At 43.8% G+C, this 18,808-nt stretch overlaps 1 protein-coding gene across 6 annotated transcripts in view; it reads right to left on the bottom strand.

Annotated features, from left to right (window-relative positions):
* The window catches only part of SULF1 (sulfatase 1), a 369,532-nt gene that overhangs the window by 205,832 nt on the left and 144,892 nt on the right, over positions 1-18,808 (bottom strand). For 5 of the 6 annotated variants that reach the window (XR_003854840.1, XM_029591438.1, XM_029591444.1 and 2 more), the window contains exons 3-4: positions 10,016-10,092; positions 8,114-8,694 (exon numbers count right to left, since the gene is read on the bottom strand). Coding sequence is in view for 5 of the 6 variants with exons in the window: in XM_029591438.1 (XP_029447298.1) it covers positions 8,114-8,300 (187 nt within the window). In the remaining variant the exon portion in view is untranslated. Of the gene's footprint in view, positions 1-8,113; positions 8,695-9,018; positions 9,160-10,015; positions 10,093-18,808 lie in introns of those variants that run through there. The other variant, XM_029591441.1, reaches the window with a different exon arrangement.

Raw genomic sequence — 18,808 nt, 5'->3', positions numbered from 1 at the left:
AAACACCCCCCCCTAAACCTGCTAACTTTGTGCAAGGTGGAAAGCATGTTCCTATCATAGGGATGTGCAGCTAGAAAAATGTTGTTTTTTTTAGTTTGCTTAGTGATTTTTCCATTTTTGTTTATATTTAGGAGGCATTAAATCAATTTAGTGTGCACTAAAAAATGAAAATGAATGTACATTTATCCAAGCGATTATTAAAGAAAGCAAATCAGTCTACCTTGGGATCTTCAGTCCAGGAATAAAGTTTTGCTTCTGGACAGTTTGCTTTGCTTTAGACTGTATTAGGTGCACAGAGAGCTTTCCTGAATTTTAAAGTTTTTGATGGCTGAATACCAGGGCTTAATTTGTGGGGGAATGGGGTGGAACGCCGTTCTGGCACATCTTTTCAGGCTTAAGAGGCAGGCAGAGCAGGGGGTGTTCTGCTTCAGACAACCTGCAGGGAAGAGAAGAAGAGGGGCTGAGCCTGAAGCACACACAGAAGAGAAGAGCCATTCTGATCTCTAATCCAGTCTCTCCTCTCATTTCCCCTCGCCACCACTTCTTTTCCTGTACAAAAGGGGAAAGGGTGATATTGAAGCAGACACTGCAGAGCAAAGAACAGACACCAAAAAAAATTAGCACAAGTTTGCAAATTGTGAGTAGTAATGCCAATTGTTAAAACTTGATGAATGGCATTATTGCTCACAACTCTCAGACTTATGCTAATTCAGCTCCTTTTTGAATCTGTTGCCAAAGGCTTAATTTCTGGCAGGACAATCCAGAATGGCATTATGCCACCCTTTTTCTGGAACCCCAGAAAACAGAGCAGAGATTTGGCTCCCGTGAGGAAACAGAAGATATCCAGTAGTTGCTTGGATCACTTGTGGCCCCCCCAGTCCTTGGAGGAAACAGAGCTGTTTACCCCCGAGATTTGCACAGGTCAAACCTGGCCCTGGCCCCACTCCACAGTTTCACTTTCTTTCTGTCTACAAATTAAATCCTGCTGAATGCATTGGCAGCAACATGCCACTCTTCTACTGCAAGGTCATACAGAATAGCAATGCTGCTTCATCAATTAATTTCAGATCCAAACCCAGTTGCAACTGGCCTCAACATGTAAAGAAACTGACCTTCTGGAAAAAAAAAATATCCATTCTTTTGATCCCCTTCTAATCCTGGCTAAATTCAAAAGAATCCAGTAATGAGGCTAAAAAGACAGGTGGGACACCACATTTTGAGAAATCTACTTGCTAGAACGTACTCTGAAAATTTTGCCATTTTGACCTATGTAGTTCTTCTAGTCCCCTATGTTCATAATGCTGTGTTCATCTTTGATGCCTTTCCCTTCTTCTCTGCACACATCTAAAACATTGGTAAAATGTGTCATTTCTTACTCAATAACATCACTAAAATCTATCCTTTCTTTTCTGAATGGTGGTGTATGATGACATTTAAAACAGGGGATTCAGTCTTGCTTCTTCAACCCCCTTTTCACTCCCATCCCACTCACCCCCCTAGTCACCAGCACTCTCACTCCCTCAGTCCCCTCTTTCCTCCTACACCCCCTTCTCCTCCCAAAAACAAACACACAAAATCAGCTCTACAGCAGTTTCACTCCCTTAACTCTCTTTTTCCAAGACACAAGAGACACATGGAACCCATATGGCATTAGGCCTATTCTCACATCTATTGTGTGTGGGCTTGACCCTCAGAAAGCCATGAATAAAGAATTACAATATATTAAACCTCACATACCAAAACAGCACTAACTGCCAGCCTTCAAACAGTAACAGCTCTACCTATGAAAATGCAACACTGCAAATATTATATTAGGTTCTAAAATACTAATACACCTCCTATTAGAAAAACTGAACAAGCCAAGATACCTAAAAATACCTGTAAAATAAAATACATGAACTTAAAAATATTGTTAAAAACTTATAAAACTATATATATATCCCTTCTTCAGATGTCAGATCAGAGACATTCATATCTAAAGACAGGTGCTATATTGTCTCAATAGCTCACACACAGTATTTTTAGATATAATACTTACATGGATCCAATAAAAACTATCACAATTGGCTTTGAGCCCTGTGGATTGTGGCCAGTCTTGTATGCTTCTAGTCTTTTGGGGGTCTATCTGAAATCCTTTGTTGGATACTATGTAGCCCAGGAAAGGAACAGACGTCTGATGGAATGCGCATTTCTCAAGCTTGGCATAAAGACAGTTCTCTTGTAGCCTCTGTAGGACTCTGGTGACATCTACTTGGTGGCTCTGTGGGTCTCGAGAGAAAATGAGTATGTTGTCCAAATACACAACCACACATTGATATAGCATGTCTTGCAGGATCTCATTTATCATATTTTTGAAGACAGCGGGGGCATTACATAGGCCAAATGGCATTACTAAATACTCGAAGTGGCCATCACGAGTGTTAAAGGCCGTCTTCCACTCATCCCCTTGATGAATGCGAACTAAGTTGTATGTCCCTTTTAAGTCTAACTTTGTAAATACCTTGGCCCCTTGAAGTTGGTCAAATAGTTGTGAAATCAGATGTAAAGGGTATCTGTCCTTAATGGTGATTTCATTGAGACCTCTGTAATAGATACAAGGGTGAAGGGATCCATCTTTTTTGCCAACAAAAAAGAATCCCGCTCCAGCTGGAGACTTGGAGAGACGAATAAAACCCTTCTGTAGATTTTCTTTAATATTAGGCAGAAATGGCCTCAGTCTCTGAAAGGGAGCGGATATACTCTTCCTCTAGGGGGCTTGGAGTCTGGTTTTAAATTAATTGCACAGTCGAAAGACCGGTGTTGTGGTAGGATATCTGCTGCAGTCTTGGAAAAGACATCCTGAAATGAGGAGTATTGAGGCAGAAGTCCAGGTGTCCCGGTAGAGGTCGCCATGCAGGGCATAAGAGTTATCTTCTTCAGACATCTATTGTGGCAAGCTGCACCCCATCGTGATAATTCCAAAGTGACCCAGTCAAACTGGGGTGTGTGTTCTTGAAGCCAGGGTAGGCCAAGTACAATGGGATGGATGGCTTTATAGAGGACAAAAAAAAAAAAAGAGATAGTTTCAGTATGAAGAGATCCTGTGCGCAGTCATACAGGTTGCATAGAGCAGGAAACCTCTCCAGGTAATGGCTCACCATGGATTGAAGAAAGAAGTAGTGGAGTGGATCTCAGAATGGTAGGAATCAGAAGATACTCAGCCAGTCTTCTGAGTATAAAATTGCCCCCTCATCCAGAGTCAAGTAGTGCAAATGTCTGATATTCAAGAGTCCCGGAAATAAGTGAGACTGGGAGTGTTAGTGGAGGAGATGGTGTAGTAAGACCTAGGAAGCGTCCTCCCACGGATCGTAGTTCTACATGTTTCCCGGACAGATAGGACAAGATTGAACTGCATGGTCAGGTTGCCCACAGTACATGCAGAGACCCATCTTCTCATGGTGGCGTCTCTCTTTGCTGGTTAAATGGCTGCGGCCTCATCTTCCTCAGAGATTGAAGAAGGCTGGGTCTGTATAGCTGGGGTAGGTCGAGGACGTAAACTTTCAGATGAAGGTTTCTTAAGGCTCTTTACCTCAGATGAGCGCTCCCGCAAACGCCGATCAATTCTACCCACCAGGTCAATGAGGGAATCCAGCGTCTCAGGTAGTTCACATGCTGCTAGTTCATCCTTTATGCGGGAGTTGAGGCCTTCTAGGAAAATTGTACATAGGCATCCCTGGTCCCAGTGGAGCTCTGAGGATAATGTCTTGAAAATTGATGACATAGTCAGAGAATAGCTTGGTTCCCAGTTGAAGATGCAGCAGGGCTGATCCGGCCATAGTCTTGCGGGCTGGGCCATTGAATACTGACTTGAATAAAGACAGAAACCCAGGCAGGTCACTGAAGATTGGGTCATTGCGTTCCCAAAGAGGCGAAGCCCAGGCCAGGGCTTTCCTGTCAAGCAAAGACAGGATGTATGTGGTCTTGGCTAGTACCATAGGGAAGTAAATAGGTTGAAGTTCAAAGTGCATACAGCACTAGAGATGTGCAGTCGTTTATCACGAATTAGGCAATTACAATGAAATTGCCTAATTCGTAGTGGTTCGGGGGCCCCGAAACCCGAAAAGGATTTTCCCCGAACTTTGGGGAAACTTTGTTTTTCGGGTTTGCATGGGGAGAGGGGCACATTTTTTTTTTTTAAATTAAAAACCACCCCAAACATTTAAATTAACTATAATACAACCCCCCCATCCCAATCCCTCCCCAAGACTTACGAACATCCCTGGTGGTCCAGCGGGGGCCCGGGTTCCATTTGCCCTCCGTGCCCAATGTGCTACTGCAAGCCGTGCTCCTCAAAATGGTGCCATAGCCTCTGAACTACCATGTCACAGGGGCTACCGGCGCCATTGGTCAGCCCCTGTCACATGGCCATCGGCGCCATCTTGTGCTATCATGTGACAGGAGCTGACCAATGGCGCCGAAAGCCTCTGTGACATAGTATGGGCAAAGGCTATCGGCGCCATTTTGATTATGGCAGCCGACAATGAAATCGCTCCCGGGACCCCGCTGGACCACCAGGGATGTTCGTAAGTCTTGGGTAGGGATCGGGATGGGGGGGGGGGGGAGTTTGTATTTTGTACAAAAATGATTTTAAATGCTTGGGGTGGGTTTTTTTTTTAGCTTTATTTCCTGTTTCATTTTTTGGCCCGGTTTCAGGTTTCCTCGTTTCGTTTTTCAAAAAAAACGAAACGAGAAAACCCGAATTTTAACACGAAGTATCCGAGTCAAAAAACGACCCGGTAGAAAAAAACGAAGCACATCTCTACAGCACTGATTGAGAAAGCCCCGACATGACAGGGATTCTCCTGAGAAGCGAGTGGGGGCTGGTAAAGGTACTGCAACTCGTGAAGAACTCACTTGCAGTGAAGTATCCTTGTCTGGTGTAGCAGTGTTCATTTGAGAGTTCAACTGATTGAAAGCAGTTGCCAACGTCTCTAAAGTCCGTTGCTGTTCAGCACTGCGTTGGGCCAGGCCTGGGATGGCATGTAGGGCTGAGACCTGAGCCGGGTCCATGGAGTTAGCAATCTGTTATTGTTCGGTGTGGTTGTGGACCCCTAGGTCATAGTGAGAGTTGGCTCCACCTATAGAGAGGAGCCCTGTGGGGACTCACTACGACAGGCTCCAGCCTCAGACAGACAATGGTAAAAGATTTTATTAAGCAGGAACGTAGGGATCCCATTAGGTGGGCATAGACTCAGTCCGGAGTGAAGTGGCACGAAGCTGGTCCTCCGGGTAATGGTCCGCAGAGCGGGGTATGCCAGGGCAGCTCCTGTGGAGTGGAGATGCTTCTAGTTTTTATCTGGTAGTGGCCCGCAGCACGGGTTACGCCATGAATCAGGCGGAGATGAGAAAAAGAAGCATTTGTAGCAGAGGAGCAGAGAAGACTAGAGCACTCATTTAGTAGAGTTGCAGGTAACAGAGAGCACTCGGTAGTGGCCCGAGGTATGGGGTACACCGGAGGTCTTGTCACCAAGGTGGTAGATGATGGTACTCACAGACTGAAGTAGTAGATTCCTGCAAGCGAGAATGCCCTCCAAGGAGCGGATAGCCAGAGCACAATATGCCCCCGAGGAGCGGGTACCTTAAGTCCAGTATCAGTAGTCAGGAACGAGTACTGCGAAGTGAAGAGAAGATCTCCGAAGGAGTGGAATCAGACAAGACAAAAGTCCTTGCTAACTCGTTGGATGTCAGAAAGCGTAGAGCTTAAATACCTCTTGGCGGGTACATCACAGGTGGGAACACCCAAGAGGTTCCTGCCTTGATGGAAATAAGAGGAAGACTGATGCGCGTGTGCGTGCACGCCCTAGGTAACTCAGTCATCAAGATGGCATCCTGGATCACCCATGCCATCCCGGGGACACTGGGGAAAGCGGCGTTTGCAGGCTAAGGCTGAAAGACTCTTTGAAATCACTGGAACAGGCAAAAGAGAGGTGAGCAACAGAGGTCGCAGCCGTCTGCCACCAATGGGCGCAACAATATGGTTTAGAGGTGTGTATCACCTGAACCATTTGGTTCGGGCTTTAGTTTCGGCCCGCCGCGGGAAACTTTTTTTTTTTTTTTCGGGGAACCTGAAATTTCAGGTTAGCACGCGCTAACGTTTAAATGTCAGCGTGCAGGCTAACCCAAAAAATGAATTTTTCTGAAACGTCGGAAAAATCCAGATCACTTTTTGGGTTCCCCGAAACAGGACGAATTGCCTAATTCATCCAAAATGAATGCAGATCCCTAATATGGTTAGACACATGCCTGATTGTAGGTTGTGATATTTTGTCAGGTTTTTTTTTTTTTTTTGCTATATCTAAGTGAACAGTACTCAATCCCCAATCCAGTCTAGCTAGCATACATTGATGGTATTCTTGACTGCTGCTGGAAGCAATGGATGCATTCAGGAGCTGCAGCAGGGAGCTCTCTATTTAGTAGAGATGTGCTTAGTTTTCATCTGCCGAGTCGGGCGACCCATGGAAAACTTCATTTTCCAAACGGGTCATTTTTTTTTTCCGGCAGTTTTTGCCGGAAAAAACATGAAAAAAAAAAAAACCCACCCCAACCCTTCAAATTTACTTAAATACAACAATTTTCTAAGATGGCGCGGGCCATCCATTGCTCCTTCCATGTGAAAGGGGACGACCAATGGCACCGGTAGCCCCTGTCACATGGTAAGGGCAAAGGGCCACTGGCGCCATTTTGTTTACTGGCAGCCGATGGCCCGAGAGTGGGACATCGCTCTTGGGACCCCTGCTGGACCACCAGGGACTTTAGGCAGGTTTTGGGGGGAGTCATAATTAAGTAAATTTGAAGGGCTGGGGTTTTTTTTTTTTAAATAAATGTGCCCCTCCCCCACGCTAACCTGAACAAAGAATTTTCCCCGCAGTTCGGGGAAAATCCTTCTTAGGATTTGCGCCCTCCGACCCATGCCGAATTGGACAATTTCTTTGAAATTGTCCAATTCGGCAAAAACGACTGCAAATCTCTACAATTTAGTGTGCTACCTCGTCATATACTATGGTCTGGAACTTATTGTCAAGACAGGGAAGTCACTTGTATGCACAAATTTCAATATGACAGGGATGGTAACTTTTAAACCAGCGTGAGGGCGCACATGTGCACATTTGTCAGCCCGGGCCTCGGAATACGGCCATTTTATAACAAACACACACATTTGCCCGCATGTTATAAAATAACCTGACCTCGCACACATGTGCACGCAATTGTAAGTGGTGGCATGCTTATGCACTCAAATGCCGCTTCTACCGCGTAAGTGAGAGTATTTTAAAAGACATGAGCGCTAATGCCATTACCAGTTTTCCCAGTTCGCCCAGGTAAGGGCTAGGATTTCCAAACCCCACTAAATTTAATAGCCTCCCTTCTCTCGTTAGCCCCGACCCTTAAAACCCCACTGATCTGTCTAGAATTTTTTTGTTTTATAACTTACACATCATCCGTACCAGAAGCAAAGTTATGCGGCAAGGAACCCGGTGCATTCCTCTGCGCTCAGTATTTACACACTAATTTCCCGTTAATATCCAAGAATGCCTATGCCCCCACCCAGACCCCACCCCATTTTTTGAACTTTACATTTGTGCGCATGGCGACAAGTACACGCATATCCGGGCAGCTTTTAAAATCTACTTGGTGCGTGCTGGCCTGACATATTCGCACGTCGCCTACTTTTAGTGTGCATCAGGCTTTTAAAATTCAGCTTTCATCATATACCAGGTGCTAGATCTCCCTTTCAATGAATGCATGTCAAAAGCAACTTATATTATTAAAAAAAAAGCTTTTGAATTATGTTTGCACTTATAGTTATATTCTATATTTATCATATTTATTACCAATATAAGATCAAATATAGACAAAAAGATGTATTGGTTGCTATTCTCCTCCAATGGCATGCAAGAGAAATTCAAGAATCACTTCTTGCTATGTATTTGAAATTCTTTGACTCCCATAGCCATTTATGTAAACTAGGATATCTTTTCTAGCTTAGATATGATACTGCCATCACATCGTATTTGGAATATAAAAACTTTCCACACGTCAAGAAAATGGATAGTATAGGTGAAAGGAATAGTCTTACCCAGCTCCACGTCCTGGTCGTCCGTGAGAACGAGGATAATGTTTGGTCTAATATTCCTGCGCTCCTGCGGCACCCGAGCCCTGAACCTTGTTGCTTTTACAGTGGAACAGCGATTCCCTATCAATTCAGTACCCAATACAGCCAAAATCAGTATAAAGCAAGAATACTTCATGGTAGCAGATCCCATCTTTGCAAAAAAAAGAAAAAAAAATGTTCTAGTTCTTAGTTTTCAGGATTTGTTAGAAAACAGAAAAAAAAAAATCTAAACTAAGAAATGAAGCACTGTGAAAGTTGTTGTGAAACTAGCCCAGAGCCATACTAGCCGGCCAAGGAGATGCAGCTCTGGTGCAAGGGCACTTTCTCTGAGCTGGCAGGTTTCTTTACTTCTCTCCAGGCATCAAATCTGGCAGCATTGCACTTGTCTTTATTGAGCTCCAAGTCATTCCACCTCTGGTACAGGCATTTCAGTGCATCACTTTAACGTGCTTTCCACAATAATAAACAAAAAAAAAACAAAACTCAAAAACCAGGGAACCACTGGCTATGTCGCTGCAGAAGTGTTCACTGCATCAGTAGGAGTCCTTTAGAAGGGAGAAAGCAGAAATGGGGAAACATGGTTAAGTGACAGATTTCAAAATCCAGTCTCTGCTTTCAAAACTTCAATCCGTTTCTGCACTTCACAAAAAAAAAAAAAAAAAGATGGAATAAAATCAGTTTGCATTGTGCAGTTCGAATTAAAACATACTCTGATACTACTGGCCCCTGCATCTCTTCCTTAAACTCACTTGATTGTGAAGACAGGTGAAATACACAAAAATATTTTCATGCCTCCCCTGTGCCCGAGTTCAAATACATTCCGAGGGCAGAGCTTCGGGCACAAACAGCGTAGCTATTTATTAACTCACCTGCAAGAGCGTTCACGTACCCACTTCGAAAAGAGAAGGGACATTTGTAATCATGGGAGGGGGGGGTCTCACGGAATTAAGAAGTCGGCGTTTGGCTGCCGTCGCTTCCAGCCTGAGTGACAGCCCGGGACTGTTCCTCAATCAATCAAGGGCGGCAGGGGACGCCTCATTTGTAAGCTCCGGTGAGCGCGGCTTTCCAGGCTCCGCAAGCGCCTATCAGAGCCCTCTCGGGGCTGCCCGCTCTAAAACCCCGAGGGCAGCAGGGAAGCTTTCACTGCAGCAAATCCGAATCTGCAGCTGGAAAGGACTGATAGGTTGCACACAACACTAAGTTTGGGGGTTGGGTTTTTGGTTTTTTTGCATTACTAATTGAAGCTCTAGAAAAAGAAAACAAAACAAAACATAAGGGCTCAATAGAAGAAAAAAGGTTGGGGGAAAAAATGCCCGTTTGCTTTAGCTCATTGACTTGCTGAAAGCAATTTCCCCTCCTGGTTTTCAGAAAAACTGCAAAAGATTCATTTACAAAGGTGGCACAGGGAGGACAGTGGTATCAGTTAGATTCCTTAAACGTCAACCTGCTTGTTTCCTGGTTCCTATTTAGGTCTTCTTCATAGGTTTCCTTTTCCATCCAAATATTTATTTATTTATTTATTTTTTCTTTTTTCTTTATTTATTTATTATACTTTTTGAAAATGGATGTGTACGTCACCTACTGGGGCTACATATGTAGGGAGCGGCAGTTCTTTACCCAGCAATTGTTCATCCTGCACATACAGCTTTGGTTACAGGGACTGCAGGCTGAAATCCTTTGAGCGCCCAGGAACCTGGGTGTTAATAGGTACAAGACCAGTTCAGCGCATGTTAAACTTGTGCAGACGGACGGCGCTGACGCATGCTGAAAGGTTCCAACCCTGAAAGAAAAACCTCACCACCAAAAATGCAGCGTCACCCCAAAGTTTTCACTTATGACATGCAACTCAGCAGCCCCTCCACATACCAATTTTCCGGGCAATCCGCTCGGTGATTTGTCTGCTGGTCACAGCGTCCTCTTCTTTGCTTTGTAAAAAGTAGCACCTGAAAAGGAATGCACCTTTGTTTAGGTGGTGGCGAAACGTGGTAAAATCTTTCCAGAAAAGCAGGGTTAAAATGTCAACCACCTGAATCCAATGGCTACCACGATAAAATAAACCCCTGAATGCTAAGGGAGGGGAATCGAAACCCAAATTTGAGGTGGGATTTGTAATCATGGATCTGCAACTTTTTACTAAATCGCTTTCTTTTTAAATAAACACTCTCTCTCTCTTTTCAGGAGTTCCCAGTTGAGCTAATCTCGCGTGCATGGGCTCTGCTGCCGGTCAACAGAGCAGCACCTTAGATTTATTGGTGAGAATGGCCCAGAAGGAGCACTTTCCAAAAGTTCAGGCACCAACAGTTCTCTTACAGAACTTCAATAAACATCAGAACGAAAAAGGAGGACTTGAACGATTTGCTTTGCTTAAACTGCCATTTTGGAATAGTCTACAATTTTTCTGGCTATGACTGCCAAGGCAGGAGGATTCATCAGGGGGCTGAGCTGCCTATATACCCGAGACCTTCTTAAAAGCAGGGGTTTAGCCATGGAACATTAACTAGTATCAGAGAAACAAGCAGGGCTAATTAACTGTGAAAAATCCATTAGGAGGAAGGGGAACAGTAAGGGAGATTGAAAGTTTAAACGAGTGCTATATCCACTGCTGGAAAACCAACTGGCCTACTATGATTGGACAGGTCTGGTTTTCCCTGCACTCCCTTTTTTCAAGCTTTTAAGGAATGGCCATCTTATCACTCATTCTTAACCTAGACACTAACTTTTTTTTCCATCTTTTTCTATCCTTTTAAAGCAAGCAAGTAACTTTTTTTTTTTTCATTTTGTAGCTAGAAAAATGTCTGCTACGTTGTCAGAGATCGAGTAAACAGTTCAGACAGCACTGACATGATGGTCGAGAAAAGTCAACACACGAACACTAGCAAAAAAAAGAAAAAAAAAGGGACCTGTCATTTCAGCGATTACAGAAAATTAAAGTATGCAGACTGAAAGTCTGTAATTAGACACCATGCCTTGAGTAACCGTTTTACAAGAATTCAAATTCTCTCCTTGCTCTCCCTTGCTTGCCCTTTAATGCTATGGTAAAACGGTATTTAGCGAACAAGAGCATGGAGCAGATTAAGAAAAGAGAAATAAACATGTGGACCGAGAGATTCTTCAGCCATAACAAGCATTTTGTGAGAAAAAAAAAGTTACCTCTAACTCCTCTTTGTCTGATCTTCAGAAAAGGCAACCTTTAGCTCACCTCACAAAGCCTGGCATGAGACGTGAAGCGAGACGGAGTGCTCGCCTTCCACCATCATTTGTACTGTACAGCAAATCTTTTCAGACAATGTTGACCCAGAAAGTGCAATCATGCTGACTATATTGAACAAACACAGGCACCAAAATGTTTGAATAAACCCCCACAGTCCCAGACAATTACACCTCAGTGTTAACAAAATTTGCCCCAGACCAAATCATTCTTCAGTTTGTCCTTGTTTCCAGCTACATTAGGGTATGTGCAAAAACATATCAATGTGTTTTTCCCTTGCCCTGTATATCTTGAAACAAAACCTCCTGAAAACCAAGCCCTTTTGCAGGGAAAAAAATAAATTCAGCAAATTGGATTGCCTCTAATGAGATCAAGTGCATTTTTTTTTTAGTTCCAGCATTATCTTATCTTCAGGGATTTATTCATTAGAAGACAAGGGTTGGATTGAAGGAAGCCTGAGCATTCAGGCCCTTCTAAACAACTGTATCCAGTTTGCACAGACAATTCCTGATTGAAAAATGACCTTTTAAAGCCAGTCATCCTCTCACGGTCTGCTCTCCAGCCATGGATGGAAGTAAATGGAGAAGAAAATTGTTAAGCTGCAGGGTCTGACCATCGAGACATAGATGCCATGCTTATATTGGTGGATATTGTCCTTGCAGACAGCTCAGTTTGTCTTGACTAATAATTAAAATATATATTTTTTATTTTTAAGGGGGTTTATTTCACAGAATCCAACTGCATTAATAATTAGAGATGTGAATCGTGTCCTCGATCGTCTTAACAATCGATTTCGGCTGGGAGGGGGAGGGAATCGTATTGTTGCCGTTTGGGGGGGTAAAATATCGTGAAAAATCGTGAAAAATCGTAAAAAATCGAAAAAACGTAAAATCGCAAAACCAGCACATTAAAACCCCCTAAAACCCACCCCCGACCCTTTAAATTAAATCCCCCACCCTCCCGAACCCCCCCCCAAATGACTTAAATAACCTGCGGGTCCAGCGGCGGTCCGGAACGGCAGCGGTCCGGAACGGGCTCCTGCTACTGAATCTTGTTGTCTTCGGCCGGCGCCATTTTCCAAAATGGCACCGAAAAATGGCGGCGGCCATAGACGAACACGATTGGACGGCAGGAGATCCTTCCGGACCCCCGCTGGACTTTTGGCAAGTCTTGTGGGGGTCAGGAGGCCCCCCCCAAGCTGGCCAAAAGTTCCTGGAGGTCCAGCGGGGGTCAGGGAGCGATTTCCCGCCGCGAATCGTTTTCGTACGGAAAATGGCGCCGGCAGGAGATCGACTGCAGGAGGTCGTTCAGCGAGGCGCCGGAACCCTCGCTGAACGACCTCCTGCAGTCGATCTGCCGGCGCCATTTTCCGTACGAAAACGATTCGCGGCGGGAAATCGCTCCCTGACCCCCGCTGGACCTCCAGGAACTTTTGGCCAGCTTGGGGGGGGCCTCCTGACCCCCACAAGACTTGCCAAAAGTCCAGCGGGGGTCCGGAAGGACCTCCTGCCGTCCAATCGTGTTCGTCTATGGCTGCCGCCATTTTTCGGCGCCATTTTGGAAAATGGCGCCGGCCGAAGACAACAAGATTCAGTAGCAGGAGCCCGTTCCGGACCGCTGCCGTTTCGGGCCGCCGCTGGACCCGCAGGTTATTTAAGTCATTTGGGGGGGGGTTCGGGAGGGTGGGGGATTTAATTTAAAGGGTCGGGGTTGGGTTTTAGGGGGTTTTAGTGTGCCGGCTCACGATTCTAACGATTTATAACGATAAATCGTTAGAATCTCTATTGTATTGTGTTCCATAACGGTTTAAGACGATATTAAAATTATCGGACGATAATTTTAATCGTCCTAAAACGATTCACATCCCTATTAATAATACTTTATAGATGGCGGGAATGCTGAACATATAGAGGATAACTTTCAAAAAACTACTTGTGGTCCCCATACATGTGCTTATATGGCTGCTCGGAGATCTACTACAGCACTTTATAACCAGAGGTGGATTGGACTATCAGGGCTTCGGGTGTGCCCAAGTGGGCCAGATATGCCATTCATGTGACTGGTGTTGTTCACAGCGGCCCATACCTGCGGAGTTGCTGGGATAAATATCAAGCCCCACAGCAATTCTGCTGGTCGAATGGGAGCCTCCCCCGAGGTCCTCCGCTCAATTCTTTTGATTTTTGTGCATCTGGAGCCACAACTCCATGGGCCTGCACCTCTGATTTTTATTCCCGTGGCTACATGGGCCTGTCTTTTTTATTTATTTATTTATTTATTTTATTTAAAGGCTTTTATATACCGATGTTCATGTACTGGTACATATCACATCTGTTTACATAGAACCAAAGTTGGAAATTACATCGAACAAGAGGTTACAAATAACAGGGCAAATAACAGGGCTAACTTGTAAGAGATTATAGAAAAGGTGAGAATGATTTAAATTTATTATTACAAAAAACACATAGTAAATAACAGTCAAGCTCGGATTCACGAAAGCCTTAAGCCAGGGTGCATATTTTAGTCCAATTAACTGGCGAAATTGTGGTTACGGCATCATATATCTGGCGAGGAGTAAGAAAAGCATGAATTGGACCTTTAAGTGAATGCCTTTGTGAAAAGCATTTTAAATCCCATGGCATTGCCAATGTAGTATGCGACTGATCCCCTCCTCCCCTCAATCACCATGGCGGCGGGAAATGCTCCCACTGTCTCCCTTCCCACCAGCTCTACCCCATGGCTATGTCTCAGCTTCAGGAGGGCTCTTCTTGATCTCTGCTGTTGGCCAGGCCAGCCTCCCTTAAATTGGGACTGAGGCAAAACATAATAACCTTTCCCCAACTCCTTCCCTGCATGGGGCCTTCCTCTCCACCTCTTCCCATACCAGGAGCATCAGCAGGAATGCTGCCTAGATTCCCCCTGACCACCATAAGAAAAACAGTTTTGTTACATATTTAGAGAAGGGGGGGTGGGGAAGAGTGATTGGGAGTGTGTCAGTGAGTGTAGGTGTGTGTGCATGTGTGAGAGCCATGTGTGTGTGGGAGCATGTATGTATATTTCTGAGGGAACATGTGTATCAGCAAGTGTGGAGTGTGTGTGTGTGCGCACATCAGCATGTGTGAGGGAGAGTGTGTATGTATCAGGTGAGCAAGGAAAAATGTGTGTCAGTATATGCGATGGGAATGTATGTTTCAGTTGGATGTGTGTGTCAGCATATGTGATGGGAACATGTGTGTGTTTCAGCTGGGTGTCTATGTCAGTATGTATGAAGGAGCATGTTTGTGTCAGCATGTGTGATAGGAGAGTGTGTGTGTGTTTCAGCTGGGTATGTGTGTCAGCGTGCGCAAAAGAGTGTGTGTGTGCCAGAGCATGCATGTCAGAGACCATGAGGGAGCATGCGAATGTAAGAGACTGTATCTGAGGGAGAAGAAAGTTTGTGCACCCCTACCTCCACTAATCCACAGCAATCTCAGAATGACTGGAAATTAAAAGTTCCCAAGTTCTCAGTGGGAGCACTGAGAGGAGAGGATCACCTTGCTGGTGGCTGAAAGGGCTCTAAGTTTTTGCTTGGGACATTGTCTTTTTTTTAAAAGTATTGGGGCAAAGTTAACTATTTGGGAATATTATTTAGTGTGTTTGTACTTTTAATAGTAAAGTAGCGAATAAACAGAAGTTAGACTGTTTGTATTTTTAAATAGTCAGTCAGTAAGGCAGCTAGTAAGCAGTAGTTAGTGTGTTTGTATATTAAAAACAAAACAAAAAAAAAGTATCCAGAAGCTAGAAATAAGTTAGGAGCAGGGTATACCTAAGTAAAAAGGTTGAAAAGTTATTTTATTCACCTTGGAAAGGTGTTGAGGTAGTGTGATTTAATTTGATTAGGTACCAACATTTGTTAATCAAGAGAGCAGTGAGTCACTCTGGCTGACTAACTGAAGTTAGACTGTTAGTTTTTCCCAACCCATAACTCATCCTTTAATTTATAGGCAGGTGCCACTTTAAAAACAAAAAACAAAAAAGAAAAACCTTATTGAGAGTTTGATCATTCCCCTGTAGGCTACTACCAGACATATGGTGAATTCACTAATACATTTAAAGGACATTAGACACATTCCTTCTCCCATAGCAACCTAAAACTTAAATAGGAACAAACTTGAGATGAAGGCAGCAGTTCAGCAGCAAGAGGGGGGTTTCCCAGTCTTTTGCATCGAGTGTCACATATATGATTTTTTACCCGCCGGTGAGAAATTGTACATGTGCATGCGATGCAAAGAGCTCCTGGCTCTCAGAGAATGAGTCCGATCTCTGGAGGCTAGAGTGGCAGACCTGGAGGAGCTGAGGCAGACAGAGAGGTATACAGATGAGACCTTCAGGGTCATAGTAGCCAAGTCCCAACTTCAGACTGGCAGCCCTGTTGCTGCCTTGGAGGAAGAAGGTCTCATGATTGGAGAGCATCAACCTGGTGCAGCAGGAAAGGATCCTGTAGCTAGGACCTGCTCTCCAGATGATGCATTGTCCTTTCACACCGAGGATATCTCCCCAAGGCCTACTGCCCAGGAGGGAAGAGTTAGGTCGGCCATCATAGTTGGTGATTCGATTATTAGGAATGTAGACAGCTGGGTGGCTGGTGGGCGTGAGGATCACCTGGTAACATGCTTACCTGGTGCGAAGGTGGCGGACCTCACGCGTCACCTAGATAGGATTTTAGACAGTGCTGGGGAGGATCCGGCTGTCATGGTACATGTGGGCACCAACGACATAGGAAAATGTGGGAGGTTCTGGAAGCCAAATTTAGGCTCTTAGGTAGAAAGCTTAAATCCAGAACCGCCAGGGTAGCATTCTCTGAAATGCTCCCTGTTCCACGCGCAGGTCACCGGAGGCAGGCAGAACTCCGGAGTCTCAATGCATGGATGAGGGATTCAGTTTTATTAGGAACTGGGGAACCTTTTGGGGAAGGGGGAGTCTCTTCCGAAGAGATGGGCTCCACCTTAACCAGGGTGGAACCAAACTGCTGGCGCTAACTTTAAAAAGGAGATAGAGCAGCTTTTAAACTAGAACAAAGGGGAAACCAGACAGTCGCTCAGCAGCACATGTTTGGAGGGAGGTATCTTCAAAGGATACTAATGATGCATTAGAATTAGGGCAACCCGTGAGGTTCCAATAATAAGAAAAGTAGTCCAAGTGCCTGTAACTAAAAACTCACCTGAGCTAAAAAATTCTAACTTATCCCTATCAATTAAAAAGCAGAATGACAATACAAACAAAACCAAACTTTGAAATGCTTGTATGCTAATGCCAGAAGTCTAAGATGGGAGATTTAGAATGTATAGCAGTGAATGATGATATAGACTTAATTGGCATCTCAGAGACATGGTGGAAGGAGGACAGCCAATTGAACAGTGCTATACCGGGGTACAAATTATATTGCAATGACAGAGAAGAGCACCCGGGAAGTGCTGTGGTGCTTTATGTCCAGGATAGCATAGAGTCCAATAGGTAAACATCCTGCATGAGACTAAATGCACAATCAAATCTTTATGGGTAGAAATACCTTGTGTGTTGGGGAAGACTATAGTGACAGGAGTATACTACCGTCCACCTGGTCAAGATGGTGAGACGGACAGTGAAATGCTAAGAGAAATTAGGGAAGCTAACCAAATTGGTAGTGCGGTAATAATGGGAGACTTCAATATTGACTGGGTAAATGTATCATCAGTACATGCTAGAGATATAAAGTTCCTGGATGGAATAAATGACTTTTTTGTGGAGCAATTGGTTCAGGAACTGACAAGAGAGGGAGCAATTTTAGATCTAATTCTCAGTGGAGCACAGGATTTGGTGACAGAGGTAATGGTGGTGGGGCCGCTTGGCAATAGTGATCATAATATGATCAAATTTGAATTAATGACTGGAAGGGGGACAGTAAGCAAATCCATGGCTCTTGTGCTAAACCTTAAAAAGGGAAATTTTGATAAAATGAGAAAAATTGTTAGAAAAAAACTGAAAGGAGCAGCTATAAAGGTAAAACGTGTGCAAGAGGCAAGGTCATTGTTAAAAAATACCATCCTAGAAACACAGCCCAGATGTATTCCACACAAAAAAGGTGGAAAGAAGGCAAAATGATTACTGGCATGGTTAAAAGGGAAGGTGAAAAGTTATTTTAACCAAAAGATCTTCATTCAAAAATTGGAAGAAGGATCCAACAGAAGAAAATAGGATAATGCATAAGCATTGGCAAGTTAAATGTAAGACATTGATAAGACAGGCTAAGAGAGAATTTGAAAAGAAGTTGGCCGTCGAGGCAAAAACTCACAGTAAAAACGTTTTAAAATATATCCAAAGCAGAAAGCCTGTGAGGGAGTCAGTTGGACCTTTAGATGATCGAGGGGTTAAAGGGGCACTTAGAGAAGATAAGGCCATCACGGAAAGATTAAATGATTTCTTTGCTTCGGTGTTTACTGAAGAGGATGTTGGGGAGGTAATGGGCTGAACCAAATCAAGGTGAACCTAGATGTGGTAGGCCTGATTGACAAACTGAAGAGTAGTAAATCACCTGGACCGGATGTATATACCCCCGATTTCTGAAGGAACTAAAAAATGAAATTTCAGACCTATTAGTACAAATTTGTAACCTATCATTAAAATCATCCATTGTACCTGAAGACTGGAGGGTGGCTAATGTAACCCCAATATTTAAAAAGGGCTCCAGGGGTGATCGGGGAAACTACAGACCGGTTAGCCTGACTTCAGAGCCAGGAAAAATAGAGGAAAGTGTTCTAAATATCAAAATCACAGAACATATAGAAAGACATGGTTTAATGGAACAAAGTCAGCATGGCTTTACCCAGGGCAAGTCTTGCCTCACATATCTGCTTCACTTTTTTTTTTATTTTATTTTTATCATTTCAAACATTACAGCAAAATACTACTTAGTTACAGAAAATGCGAATACAATAAATCAGATTCATATAAACACAAGATCCTAACTTTTAATCCTCCATTTTTGCATTCCCCCTTAAAGAAACTTTTTAAGGAGGCAGAATCAGGCTTAACGTTTAATAAAGACATTCATTCTTTATGATCCTCTCACTATGGCTAATTAACGGAGGGAATAATAACCCTCCTTGCATTTAGGAAGGATTTTAACTGCTCGGGGTAAAAGAAAATGAAACATTCTGTTGAAGACTTTACGACACACCTGCAAGGATATTTTAATACATATGAAAACCCCAAAGTAGCTACTTGTGGCCTTAAAGCAAGAAATTCTCGTCTCCTATCCTGTGTGACAGGAGCAAAATCAGGAAAAACACGAATCTGAAGGCCTCTAAAGGGTAGCTCAATATTCCTAAAATATCTTTTCATGGTTTCCGCTATATCACTTTCTATTATAAACGAGACCATTAAAGTTCCACATTCATAAAATTCAGCTGATGAATCTTCCAAAAATCTGGTTAAAT

The sequence above is a fragment of the Rhinatrema bivittatum genome, chromosome 2 (genome assembly GCF_901001135.1).
Source record: "Rhinatrema bivittatum chromosome 2, aRhiBiv1.1, whole genome shotgun sequence".
Lineage (NCBI taxonomy): Eukaryota > Metazoa > Chordata > Amphibia > Gymnophiona > Rhinatrematidae > Rhinatrema > Rhinatrema bivittatum.
The sequence above is the reverse complement of the archived record's forward strand: the minus strand, read 5'-3'. Positions and strand labels throughout refer to the sequence as shown.